Raw genomic sequence first — 13,133 nt, 5'->3', positions numbered from 1 at the left:
CTGGTCTCTCAGGGCGGAAAAGGGGAAGCAGGCGGAAGACGTCCCAGGGCTCGGGGCAGGACAACACTAGAAGTAGCTGGTGACTTAGTACATCGCTGTCGGACTATGATGTGGTTAAAACATAGAACGTTCTGAAAACCACATAATCCCATCCCACAGAGATGAACCAGCATATTTGCATTTTTCCCATCGTAAACGTAATCTATGACCTCTTTTCTCTGGATGGGTCTCACATCCCAGATCAAATCCATCAAGAAGCCGTGCTGGCACTAGCTTCAAATACACCCAGAACCCGACCACCTCCACTGACGCCACTCCGGTCCAAGCCCCCATAATCTCTCCCTTGGGGTACAGCAGTACCCCTCTAATGGGTTTCCCACTTTCATCCTCACACTGCCAGAATGATCTTTGCAAGTCTAAGTTGGATCACATCACTCCTTGGCCCGATGCCCTAATGTGCTTCCATTACTCAGAGTGAAAGTCAAAAGTCCTGACGGCCTCACAGGCCCTATGTGATCAGGACCCCTGGGATCCCTCAAACCTCATCTCCTGCTCTCTCGCCCTGTCTGCTCTACTCTCCCCACACTGGTTCCCAGCTGGTCCTTCACCAAGCCAGTCTTGCTTGGCCTTTGCACAGGCTGTTCGCTCCATCAGAAATTGCTTCCTCCAGGCATCCATATCGTTCATTCAACTCCTTCCTTGACTTTCTCAATGAGGCCAACCCGATCGCATTACTTAAATGTCCCCAATTCTGGCACTCCAGAGTCTCCCTTCATCTTTTCTATCATTTCTTATTCAGTAGCACTTAGACACTTTTTTGTTTGTTGGTTTAACAATTCAGTGTAAGTTCATTAGGTGGCATGCTCACTATTTACTGTCTGTCTCTCCTGCTAGAATGTGAGCTCTGAGGACACAGGAATATCTGCCTGTTTTGTTCATTACTATATCCAGCATCTAGGATGGCTATACACAAAACAGGCACCAAATGCTGAAAGCATTAAGAGAGTGCCATGGCCTGCTAACCGTCCCTCAGCTAGCTAGCTTTCTTTCCCTCCCTCCCTCCCTTCCTTCCTTCCTAAATTTATTTTAATTCCAGTAGAGTTAACATACAGTGTGCTATTAGTTTCAGGTGTACAATGGGGTGATATACTCCCACACATCGCCCAGTACCCGTCACGACAAGTGCACTCCTTAATCCCTATCGTATGTTTCACCCATCCCCTCTGGTAATCACCATTTTGTTCTCTATAGTTAAGAGTCTGTCTGCCTCTCCCTCTCTTTTTTTAATTTGCTCGTTTGTTTTGTTTCTTAAGTTCCACACGAGTGAAATCATATGGCATTTGTTCTCTCACTGACATATTTCACTTAGCATTCTACTCCCTAGCGCCATCCATGTCATTGCAAATGGCAAGATTTCATTCTTTTTTATGGCTGAATAATATTCCATTGTGTGTATCTCTATCTATATACATATACATGTGTATGCGTATATATGTGTGTGTGTGTGTGTGTGTGTGTGTATCTATATCTATATCTGTATCTATATATCACACCTTCTTTATCCATTCATCTATTAATGAACACTTGGACTGCTTCCATATCTTGGCTATTGTAAATAAAGCTGTTTTAAACATAGGGGTGCATGTATTCCTCCGAATTCGTGTTTTTTGTATTTTAGGGGGAAATAGTAGTGCAATTACTGGATTGTAAGGTAGTTCTATTTTTAACTTTAGGAGGAACCTCCATACTGTTTTCCACAGTGGCTGCACCAGTTTGCATTCCCACCACCAGTGCATGAGGGTCCCCTTTCTACATAGCCTTGCCAACACCTGTTGTTTCTTGTGACTCTTATTTTAGGCATCCTGACAGGTGTGAGGTGGTATCTCATTGCAGTTTTCATTTTCCTAATGATGAGTGATGTTGAGCACCTTTTCATGTGTCTGTTGGACATCTGGATGTCTTTGGAGAAATGTGTTTATGCCCTCTGTCCATTATTAAATTGGATTATTTGTTCTTGGGGCATGACTTGTGTAAGTTCTTTATATATTTTGCATACTAACCCTTTTTTGGATATATCATTTGCAAATATGTTCTCCAACTCAGTAGACTGCCTATTAGTTTTGTTGATCGCTTCCTTTTCTGTGCAGAAGATTTTTTTTTTCTTATGTAGTCTCAATAGTTTGTTTTTGCTTTATTTCCCTTGCCTCAGGAGATATTATCTAGAAAAATGTTGCTATGGCTAATGTCAGAGACATTAACTGCTTGTGCTCTCTTCTAGGATTTTTATGGTTCAGGTCAAACCATTTTGAGTTTATTTTTGTGTATGGTGTAGCCAAGTGGTCCGGGGTCATGCTTTTACACATAACTGACCAGTTTTCCCAACACCATTTGTTGAACAGACTGTCTTTTTCCCACTGGATATTCTTTCCTGCTTTGTCAAAGATTAATTGACAATATAATTGTGAATTTATATCTGGGTTTTCTATTCTGTTCTACTGACCTATGTATCCATTTTTGCGCCGGTATGGTACTGTTTTGATCACTGAAGCTCTGCAATATAACTTGAAGTCTGGAATTGGAACACCTCCAGCTTTGCCTTTCTTTTTCGAGATTGCTTTGGCTTTTTGAGTCTTCTGAGGCTCCATATAAATTTTAGGGATTTGTTGTTGCTGTTGTTGTTCTAGTTCTGTGAAAAATGCTGTTGTTATTTGCATAAGGAATGCATTGAATCTGTAGAGTGCTTTGGGTAGTGTAGACCATTTTAACAACATTTGTTCTTCCAACCCATGAGCATGGAACATCTTTCCATTTCTTTGTGTTGTCTCCAATTCCTTTCATCAGTGTTTTATAGTTTTCAGAGCACAGGTCTTTCACCACTTCAGGCAGGTAAAATCCTAGGTATCTTATATTTGGTACAATTTTAAATGTGATTATTTTCTTTTTCGTTTTAAAATTTTTTAATGTTTATTTATTTTTGAGAGAGAGAGAGAGATGGAGTGCAAGCAGGGGAGGGGCAGAGAGAAAGGGGGACACAGAATCCGAAGCAGGCTCCAGGCTCTGAGGTGTTAGCTCAGAGTCTGACGTGGGGCTTGAACCCAGGAACCGTGAGAGCATGACCTGAGCTGAAGTTGGGTGCTTAACTGACCGAGCCACCCAGGCTCCCCCAAATGCAATTGTTTTCTTAATTTTCTTCCTTCTGCTTCATTTTTGGTGTGTAGAAATGCAACAGACTTCTGAGATTAATCTGTTGTTAGAGGGCTACCTGTTTTGGGTTTTGGTATCGATGCTCTGCTAACCAAGAAACAGACTACTAAATCAAAAGAGATGAATATTTTAGAAGTCCACAGTATAGATAATTAAAGGCTTTCAGGAAAGTTGTACCAATTTCCATTCCCACTAATAGAATTTAGAATTTTGGAGTATTTATCTATTGCACCCTTGGTATTTCATATCATTAATTAAAAGTGATACTCGGTATCATTTAAAATAATTTGTTTACTCAATACATGAAAAATAGTATCTTGTCTACATTAGTACTTCCTTCATTACTCATGAGGATAAAGAGCTATATTTAAACCAAAAGCACTTTTTCTGGTCATATACTATATTTATTTTTACTGTGTCCCATAATGTATCCAACTTAGTTATATTCATTGGCCATTTTTGATTATTAACTTAATCCTCACGACATTGAATTAGAAAACCCCCTTCCACAGGAATGACTGCCGCCCTCCCATTATAAACAATGATGAGGACAAGACTTGACTCCCATCCCAGAGCTCTACCCATGTGCTATGCCCTCTGACACCTCTGAGAGTCAGACACTCTGCCTACCCCTACCATCTGATGCCCATCAGCTCGTCCTCTGCCCTCACCTCCCAGAAAGTCTCCAAACAAAGAAGGCAGGAGTATGGATAGGGAGGCTCTGTCCCTTCATTCCAACTTCCTTGAGCCTCCTAACAACTGGAAAATGCTTTTGTCCTAAGTGCATAAAACGTTACTGAAATGTTGGCCTGGGATAGAAAAAACATCAGGAAAGGCTAGTTAGAATGTTAACATAATTAGAGTCTAGTTGCCTATAGTTTAAGTTTAGTATTATTTTCAAAAAGGCACTCATTTAAAATCTGTGTAGTCAGCATTATAATGTTCAACAACTAAATCATAGGATATATAAAGAGAAGAGATGCCTCCTTCACATAAAAAGCACCCTCATAGTTAGGGTAATCACAGAGCTTAACATGCAGGCTGGGACATGTTTAAAAGTGAAAGGAGGAGGGGGGTGTTAAATCATTCAGGATCCTGGGGCAACAGGTGCAAACTGGGACCTTCCCAGGTAGGTTGGGAGGCGTAAGCCCCCTATTTATGGTAAACCATCAAGACGGTGCCCTAAATTACAATTTCTGTTCTTATTTGTAATCATTTCATCATTGCTGAAGATATTAATGAAATGCACATTTTTTCATTTTTTTTTCTTCAGTGTTATGAAAAAAGATACACTGCTAGTAAGACTCCTACAGGTTCGACCACGAAGCTGAAAGGATCAAAAAGGATTGTACAGTTATCAGTACTCATCTCAAACACACACACACACGCACACGCGCACGCACAGACGCAAAAAAACCTCACAGAAACCAAAACGAACACACATACAAATGCTTTTGGGCACAAATACCTACTTATTTTACTCTCAGTTCTCTCAGTTGGGATATCACTCTCTGAAGATGCCAAATAAATTGTTCTGTTTCCAGTAACTTCTAAAGTCAAAATACCATCTTTTTACCCTGGCCTAACAGAGATTGTCCCTTTATTCTAGGTAGAGATTTTCTCCCTTCAGAAAACCCCAAAGGATAAAACCAACAACTTCCCATGAACGGCGGGCTTCCATTGCCAACGGTGCAATTAGAATATTAGAAAGTTAGGCTGGAGAACAAGGGAGGGTTAATCTTGTAGACCGTAAATATTTACTTTAAAAATAAACAAAGATTCACTTATAATTCTAGATTTTATTTTGAAATAGCCTTAACGTAGAATATACTGCCTTTTAATTTTCTCCAAGTAAAACACAGCTCTCTGGCCTAGGAAAACTAGACTTTGAAGTTAAGCTATTGATTTGCTCTCCCAGATTGCCAGGAAACGGAAGTGCTCTTTACCATGCAGCACAGAGGCGGAGGGAGCATCGGCAGAAGATTCTGTGGGAAACAGCAAGAGCCATTCAGCAGGGAGCAGCCCCACTGCCATGTGCATCTGTGACTCCACCCTGGCATTGAGTTTGGCAGCCCCACTCGGGTTGGGACGGCAAAACCTTGACAGCGTAAATATCCAATATCTGCTCTTCTTGTTCAGTAGGCAAACACCTCAGACCTCATTCCAGGACTTATCTAGTGGAATCCCTGTGAAACAGGTGACCCGCATGAGAACAAGAGAAAGTAGGAGAGAGCTGGGGATCGGTGCAAAACTGTGTCTCTAGGGAACACACAATTCCTCTTGTGACGCAGAAGATACATAAACCGATTTAACGAAAATACTTGGTTTGGGCTGATGTGCAGATATTGTCAAAATGACCAAAAAGTCTTAGCTCTGGTATAAAACAAGACTTAGGCCCTTTCAGCACTTCAACGAGGTTCCCAATGGAGGTACCCTGAAGATGCTTCGAAATTCTAAACTTTGATATAAATGAACACCAACTCATCACATTCAAAGTATGTGCACTAAGTTTTCCAAGTTGTCATTTGTGCATGTTTTTCTTTTGTAAATTAATCCACTGTTAGGTTGAGAATTATCATTATGGTCCATTCTATCAAACTGTGACTTTTACACCCGGAAGAAAATGCCAACTTGGAAGTTCCTCAACATTTGTGGAATATTGTAAAAGTTAGGCAGGATGTTATTTGTCAATCAATTTTTATAAATCTCAACTGTTTAGGGATAATATTTAATTTAAAAATTTAAGGGTATAAAACTTCACATTTTTAGCAAAGGAAAAAGTCAGGGAAAAGATCAAAGTAAAGGGAACAGAATTGAGATTAGAAATCCATTTTAAGCCAAAATGACAATGTCTTCATAAGTTAATATTAATCCTTTAATTATAAATTTCAAAGGTTTAAGTAGTTTCTATGACCTTAGCTTTGAATAATTATGCCATATGGAGCTTTTCTTAAATTTGAAAAAGATGCTGAATTGTTGCTCAAAGCCTTTTAATGACTTCAGGCTGGCAGAATTCCAGTATAATCCTTCAGATACTATTAAAATTACAGACCAGCAGCCCAAGCTGGTAAATGCTATGTCAATTTCATAAGCGCTTTTTACTTAGTAGAGTATGGTGTGGAAAATGTTTGATGTGTTCATATGTTTTTAAATATCATATTGTGAAGCTTAAAACAACTATTCATGGAGAATTCACAAAGGAAATGATGGATGGATTACACTAAACACAAACAGGATCTTTTGTGTATCAGAAAATTAAATGATAAAGTTAAAAGGCAAACACCAAAAACAGTTGCCACAAAGATAAGAATTTTTTCGTCCTAAATGCAAATGAGTTTATGTAAGGTGAGGAGAAAAACATCAGGTCACTAACAGAAGAGAAATTGTCAAAGGATATGAAGAGGCAATTCTCAGAAAATGAAATATGGACAACCAATTTATTTTAAATGTTCAATCTCAGTCTTAAAATACAAATTAAAACAATAAATTATTGACCAAAAACTACCAAAAATTAAAGAAAAGTATTAATAATGAGGACTGGTTAGATAAAACAGATATTCTGTTGTGGAAAATATAAATTAGTACAACCTTTTGGAAAAAGTAACCTGACCCCATAATTCTACTGGGATCTTAACCTAAGGAAAAAAAAAAAATGGAAATGTTGAAAAAAATTTACATAAGAAGATGTTAATCTCTATATCAATGTAGGCAATTTTTTAAGAAGCTAAATGTTCAAAAATAAGAGAATACTACAATAAATTATGCTACATTCATAATATGGAATATCATGAAAACTATATTTTCAAAGAATCTCAAATGCCATTGGAATATTCTTAGTGTAATTTTTTAAAAAAGCAAAAGACTGCACTATGTGATCTCATTTGGTGTGATCTCAGTCTGCTAAGTTCATATAGCTATTGTACATGCACATTAAATCACTGCTCTTGGTTTCCTCTGACTGGTGGTAGTAACAGGAAATTTTACATTTCTATATTTTCCAAATTTTCTAACATAGCACCTTATTTCAAGAAACTTATTTTAAAAGCAACTGAATAGATTTCTGAAACAATGGTAAATTTTCAATTCCAAAGGTTTTGTTTCTTCTTCCAAGATTTTATTTAAATTCAAGTTAGTGAACATATAATATAGTATTGGTTTCAGGAGTAGAATTTAGTGACTTATCACTTAACATACAACACCCTCCCGCTGTCCTGGCAACAAGCACCCTCCTTAATGCCCATATCCCTCTCCCATCTCCTGCCATCAACTCTCAGTTTGTCCTCTATAGTTAACAGTCTCTTATGGTTTGCCTCCCTCTCTGTTAAATACCAAAGTTTTAATCAAACTTCGGCAAATGACCCACCACCATCACTTAGTAATATTCTGTAATTTTCAAAGGTTCACGTTTTCTGTGGACTTTGTCTCAGATTGGTTTCAAAAGATTTTAAAAGGTGTGGGGCTCCTGGTGGCTCAGTAGGTTAAGCGTCTGACTTGGGCTCAGGTCATGGTCTTACGGTTCATGGGTTCGAGCCCCGCGTCGGGCTCTGTGGGAACAGCTCAGAGCCTACAGCTTGCTTTTTAGATTCTGTGTCTCCCTCTCTCTCTGCCCCTCCCCGATTCATGCTCGCTCTCCCTCTCTCAAAAATAAATAAACTTAAAAAAGACATTTTAAAAGGTGAGTAAAGCAGCTTTCGCTTTTCAGATGTCAATCATTGCCTCTCTTGGATTCTCTGTTGCAAATCTTTCGACCTTGTAGAGGCATTACAGGTTTCTCTTCAAGCCGCTGAAGATGTCAGCAAGGCCTGAATTGCTGCGGACAGAGGCTCAGGTAGGGGCTGGACTCAGGAATTCTCTCATGACCTCAATGTTGTAAGTGCCACCAACAACCCAACCACAGGGAGTGTCACGTTCAGAGTATTTATTATTCTGGTGTTATTCTCCTCTCCTCTTTGAACCTCACTTTTATACTTAATGAGAGAAAAATTAATTTCTAAACCCCCCAATTCTGACAGGATTCCAAGCTGCTGGCGAATATTTCAACTTTCAGATTTAAAACGGGACAAAACATTAAATCTTTTATAAAAATACAGTAGAAGAATTCAACTGTCCCACACAATGACACAACAGGCGGCAATAGGATTGTCTACCAGTTTACTGGTGTTAATTCAGATTTTTATATTAAGAATTCTACTGGGGAGCCTGGGTGGGTCAGTCAGTTGAGCGTCTGACTTCGGCTCAGGTCATGATCTCGCAGTTTGTGGGTTCGAGCCCCACATCGGGCTCTGTGCTGACGGCTCGGAGCCTGGAGCCTGCTTCAGATTCTGTGTCTCCTTCTCTCTCTGCCCCTCCCCTGCTCACGCTTTGTCTCACTCTGTTTCTCAAAAATAAATAAATGTTAAAAAAATTTTTTAAGAACTCTAATTTGTGTAAAAAAAAACTGTCTGAAAAAAGCTTTATGCTAGACATTTAATGTACTAAGAAACATGAATATTTGAATATAAAAATGTATCTTGTCCCATCGGAAGTATTTACAATGGGTCAAAATCAAATATGGATGAATCAAAACCAAGGTTTTATTTGTTCACACTGCCTTTCACAGTAGCTAGACTGAATTTCTCAGTTCATCATCATTCTTTCATTTCCTCGACATTTATGTATGGTGCTTTGTCTCAGGTGCCACGTGTGGTCCTGGGGCTTTAGAAATGAGTGTTTTACAAAGACGGTTTTCAGGGAACTCAGTCCAGGTCTTCCTGCACTTAGAAATACTGCACTCCTTTCACTAGTTAAGTTAGAACATTTATCAATCAGAAACACCAACGACTCTTCCCATCAAGAGCCCAGCACTTGTTTTCTATCACATGGACTTTGGGATTGGCTAATTCCACCAACTCAACAAAAACCAAACTCATGGCACTAAACACCGGTCCACTTTAGCGCTCTTGTCCCTTTCCCCAGACTCTCCTTCTGCCAACAAGTTGCTACATTCTGATGAACCCCTCCAGCACCTTTAACCATGGTGGCTAATGTTACCATGCTAAAACCCCATTTCTGCCTTCTTGTGTTACTTGTGTTCTCAGTTCAATTCAGGACCATTCCATTCTTCCAGACTCACGCTGCCATCGCCCCTCCTCTACCTGCAGGACTCCAAATCCACCCGGTCAAATTCCCTTACACCTGCTTCCTGCCACGTTCCAGCCATCTGCCCAGGCTGAAGCCTGGCCATTTCCACCGTCCTGACGCTCCTCACTCAGAAGACTACTGCTATTCTTTACAGAGAATAGAGACGGTATCAGATAGAAGCCCTTCACAAGTCTGGTCGTGGAACCCCCTTGTATCTTTACCAATCCTCTCCCTTCTTCCGTCCTTGAAAGTCGTGGCTTCTATCATTCCCTCACTCATATATGTGCCAAGTTTTCTAAACACGAGCAGTACAGACATGAACAAGACAGACCCAGATCCTGCTCATGGAGCTCACATTCCAATGGGGGGTGGGGAGGGGAAGAATAGAAAATAAACGATCAGAAAAATGAAAAGATGATTCCAGATGGTGACCTGAGGTATGAAGACAGGGAAAAACTGAGAGCTTTTTCCCTGAGATCAGGAACACTCTCACTGCTGTTGTTGAACATAGTGCTGGAAGTTCTAGCATCAGCAATCAGACAACAAAAGGAAATCAAAGGCATCAAAATTGGCAAAGATGAAGTTAAGCTTTCACTTTTTGCAGATGACATGATATTATACATAGAAAATCCGAAAGACTCCACCAAAAGTCTGCTAGAACTGATACATGAATTTAGCAGAGTCGCAGGATACAAAATCAATGTACAGAAATCAGTTGCATTCTTATACACGAATAATGAAGCAACAGAAAGACAAATAAAGGAACTGATCCCATTCACAATTGCACCAAGCAGCATAAAATACCTAGGGATAAACCTAACCAAAGATATAAAAGATCTGTATGCTGAAAACTATAGAATGCTTATGAAGGAAATTGAAGAAGATATAAAGAAATGGAAAAACATTCCATGCTCATGGATTGGAAGAATAAATATTGTCAAAATGTCAATACTACCCAAAGCTATCTACACATTCAATGCAATCCCAGCCAAAATTGCACCATCATTCTTCTCGAAACTAGAACAAGCAATCCTAAAATTCATATGGAACCACAAAAGGCCCCGAATAGCCAAAGTAATTTTGAAGAAGAAGACCAAAGCAGGAGGCATCACAATCCCAGACTTTAGCCTCTACTACAAAGCTGTCATCATCAAGACGGCATGGTATTGGCACAAAAACAGACACACAGACCAATGGAATAGAATAGAAACCCCAGAACTAGACCCACAAATGTATGGCCAACTCATCTTTGACAAAGCAGGAAAGAACATCCAATGGAAAAAAGACAGTCTCTTTAACATGGTGCTGGGAGAACTGGACAGCAACATGCAGAAGGTTGAAACTAGACCACTTTCTCACACCATTCACAAAAATAAACTCAAAATGGATAAAGGACCTGAATGTGAGACAGGAAACCATCAAAACCCTGGAGGAGAAAGCAAGAAAAGACCTCTCTGACCTCAGCCATAGCGATTTCTTACTTGACACATCCCCAAAGGCAAGGGAATTAAAAGCAAAAATGAACTACTGGGACCTTATGAAGATAAAAAGCTTCTGCACAGCAAAGGAAACAACCAACAAAACTAAAAGGCAACCAACGGAATGGGAAAAGACATTTGCAAATGACATACCGGACACAGGGCTAGTATCCAAAATCTATAAAGAGCTCACCAAACTCCACACCCGAAAAACAAATAACCCAGTGAAGAAATGGGCAGGAAACATGAATAGACACTTCTCTAAAGAAGATATCCGGATGGCCAACAGGCACATGAAAAGATGCTCAACGTCGCTCCTCATCAGGGAAATACAAATCAAAACCACACTCAGATATCACCTCATGCCAGAGTGGCCAAAATGAACAAATCAGGAGACTATAGATGCTGAAGAGGATGTAGAGAAACGGGAACCCTCTTGCACTGTTGGTGGGAATGCAAATTGGTGCAGCCGCTCTGGAAAGCAGTGTGGAGGTTCCTCAGAAAATTAAAAATAGACCTACCCTATGACCCAGCAATAGCACTGCTAGGAATTTACCCAAGGGATACAGGAGTACTGATGCATAGGGGCACTTGTACCCCAATGTTTATAGCAGCACTCTCAACAATAGCCAAATTATGGAAAGAGCCTAAATGTCCATCAACTGATGAATGGATAAAGAAATTGTGGTTTATATACACAATGGAGTACTACGTGGCAATGAGAAAGAATGAAATATGGCCCTTTGTAGCAACGTGGATGGAACTGGAGAGTGTTATGCTAAATGAAATAAGCCATACAGAGAAAGACAGATACCATATGTTTTCACTCTTATGTGGATCCTGAGAAACTTGACGGGAACCCATGGGGGAGGGGAAGGAAAAAAAAAAAAAAGAGGTTAGAGTGGGAGAGAGCCAAAGCATAAGAGACTCTTAAAAACTGAAAACAAACTGAGGGTTGATGGGGGGTGGGAGGGAGGGGAGGGTGGGTGATGGGTATTGAGGAGGGCACCTTTTGGGATGAGCACTGGGTGTTGTATGGAAACCAATTTGACAATAAATTTCATATATTGAAAAAAAAACCAGCTTAAAAAAAATAAGTATGAAGACAATGGGACCAGCAGCGCCGGTAGAGCTGGGCAAGACTTTGGAGAGCAAGGTCAGAGAAGGACACTGAGCAGTACAGAGTGAGGAGGAGAAGAGCCACAGAGACTCCAGGGGAGGGGAAGAACATCCCAGGCCGAGGGGCGGCAGGTATATAGGCCTGGAGGAAGGAGAGCGCGAGGCAGGCTCCATCCAGGAACAGGCCAAGGTCTCACACGGCTGGATCCTCGCGGCCAAGGGCCCAGGGTGGGCCTGTGCCACTCTTTCAACCACACCCTTATGTCTCAGATGGCAAACCCTCAAGTGTCTGTGGTTCTCTGCCTCACTAAGCTCTTCCTGTCCACTAGTTCCCTTCTCCTGTATTTCAAGACATTTGCAGCCTAAAAATATACTCCTTTGGAACTACACCTTCCTTTTAATATCCGGTTTTCTGAAACAACAGAGTATTCACGAACCTTCCCTTCCTCACTCCTCTCTCATCTTCTGCAACAGTGTTCCTGTCCACACTATCCCTTGAGGGTTCTGCCCAAGATCATCAATGAATTCTCAGTTTCAAATCCCGTGACCTCTCCTCTGCCCTCATCCTTCCTGATTTTGTGTCACATTCTTGAAAATCCTCCTTTCCAAATATTCTCTGCCTTTGTGTCCATGAAAATACAGTCTTCTCAGATTCCTCTTACCTCAATGACCCTTCTTTGGCTGCTTCCTCCCCAACATCTTCAATGAAGTTCTTCCTTCACGGCTGACTGTTTTCTTTCTATATTCCTCTCATGAACAGGCCCTCCCGGTGGGTGACACCCCACAGCTGTTTCTTCGAGTCCTGCCCTCTCTTCTGGCCCTCTACAGACGTTCCTTCAACAGCAAGTGAACGAGCGTCAGCTGGGTGGAGTGGAGGCACGTCCAACTCAGCAAATGGTACATGCCTTCTTTCTCCCCAACCAGACTTCTCCCTTCCCCATGTATTCAGGGCTGGATGTAACCTTGACAAGTGTAATCAATGCCACCTCTGAGATGATTCTCAGCCATGTTCCCTCCAGCCCATTGTCACCACTAGGTTCTCACGGCCTTCCCGCATTTCTAACGTGCTCACAGAGACCTCCTGCCCGTGTTATTAATCCGGTCCCCACCAATTGGCATTCCCACTGCAACAACACCGACAGAAAGATTTTCCCAAGAATCACTTGAATGCTGACTTTCAGGGCTTAAAAACTTTCAGCAGCTCCTCACCGT

General features: G+C 40.8%; 1 protein-coding gene across 13 annotated transcripts in view; it reads right to left on the bottom strand.

The window, feature by feature from the left end:
* The window catches only part of CEP112 (centrosomal protein 112), a 468,883-nt gene that overhangs the window by 194,877 nt on the left and 260,873 nt on the right, over positions 1-13,133 (bottom strand). Inside the window, exon 22 of one of the 13 annotated variants that reach the window (XM_053211929.1) lies at positions 12,584-12,755. The exons of the other annotated variants lie outside the window; for them this stretch is intronic. Coding sequence (XP_053067904.1) covers positions 12,744-12,755 — 12 coding nt within the window. The 3' untranslated portion in view covers positions 12,584-12,743. Of the gene's footprint in view, positions 1-12,583; positions 12,756-13,133 lie in introns of those variants that run through there. 13 annotated transcript variants of the gene reach the window in all.

This window comes from Acinonyx jubatus, chromosome E1, assembly GCF_027475565.1.
Source record: "Acinonyx jubatus isolate Ajub_Pintada_27869175 chromosome E1, VMU_Ajub_asm_v1.0, whole genome shotgun sequence".
Taxonomy (NCBI): domain Eukaryota; kingdom Metazoa; phylum Chordata; class Mammalia; order Carnivora; family Felidae; genus Acinonyx; species Acinonyx jubatus.
Note: the sequence above shows the minus strand (reverse complement) of the source record. Positions and strands in the feature narration are given on the sequence as shown.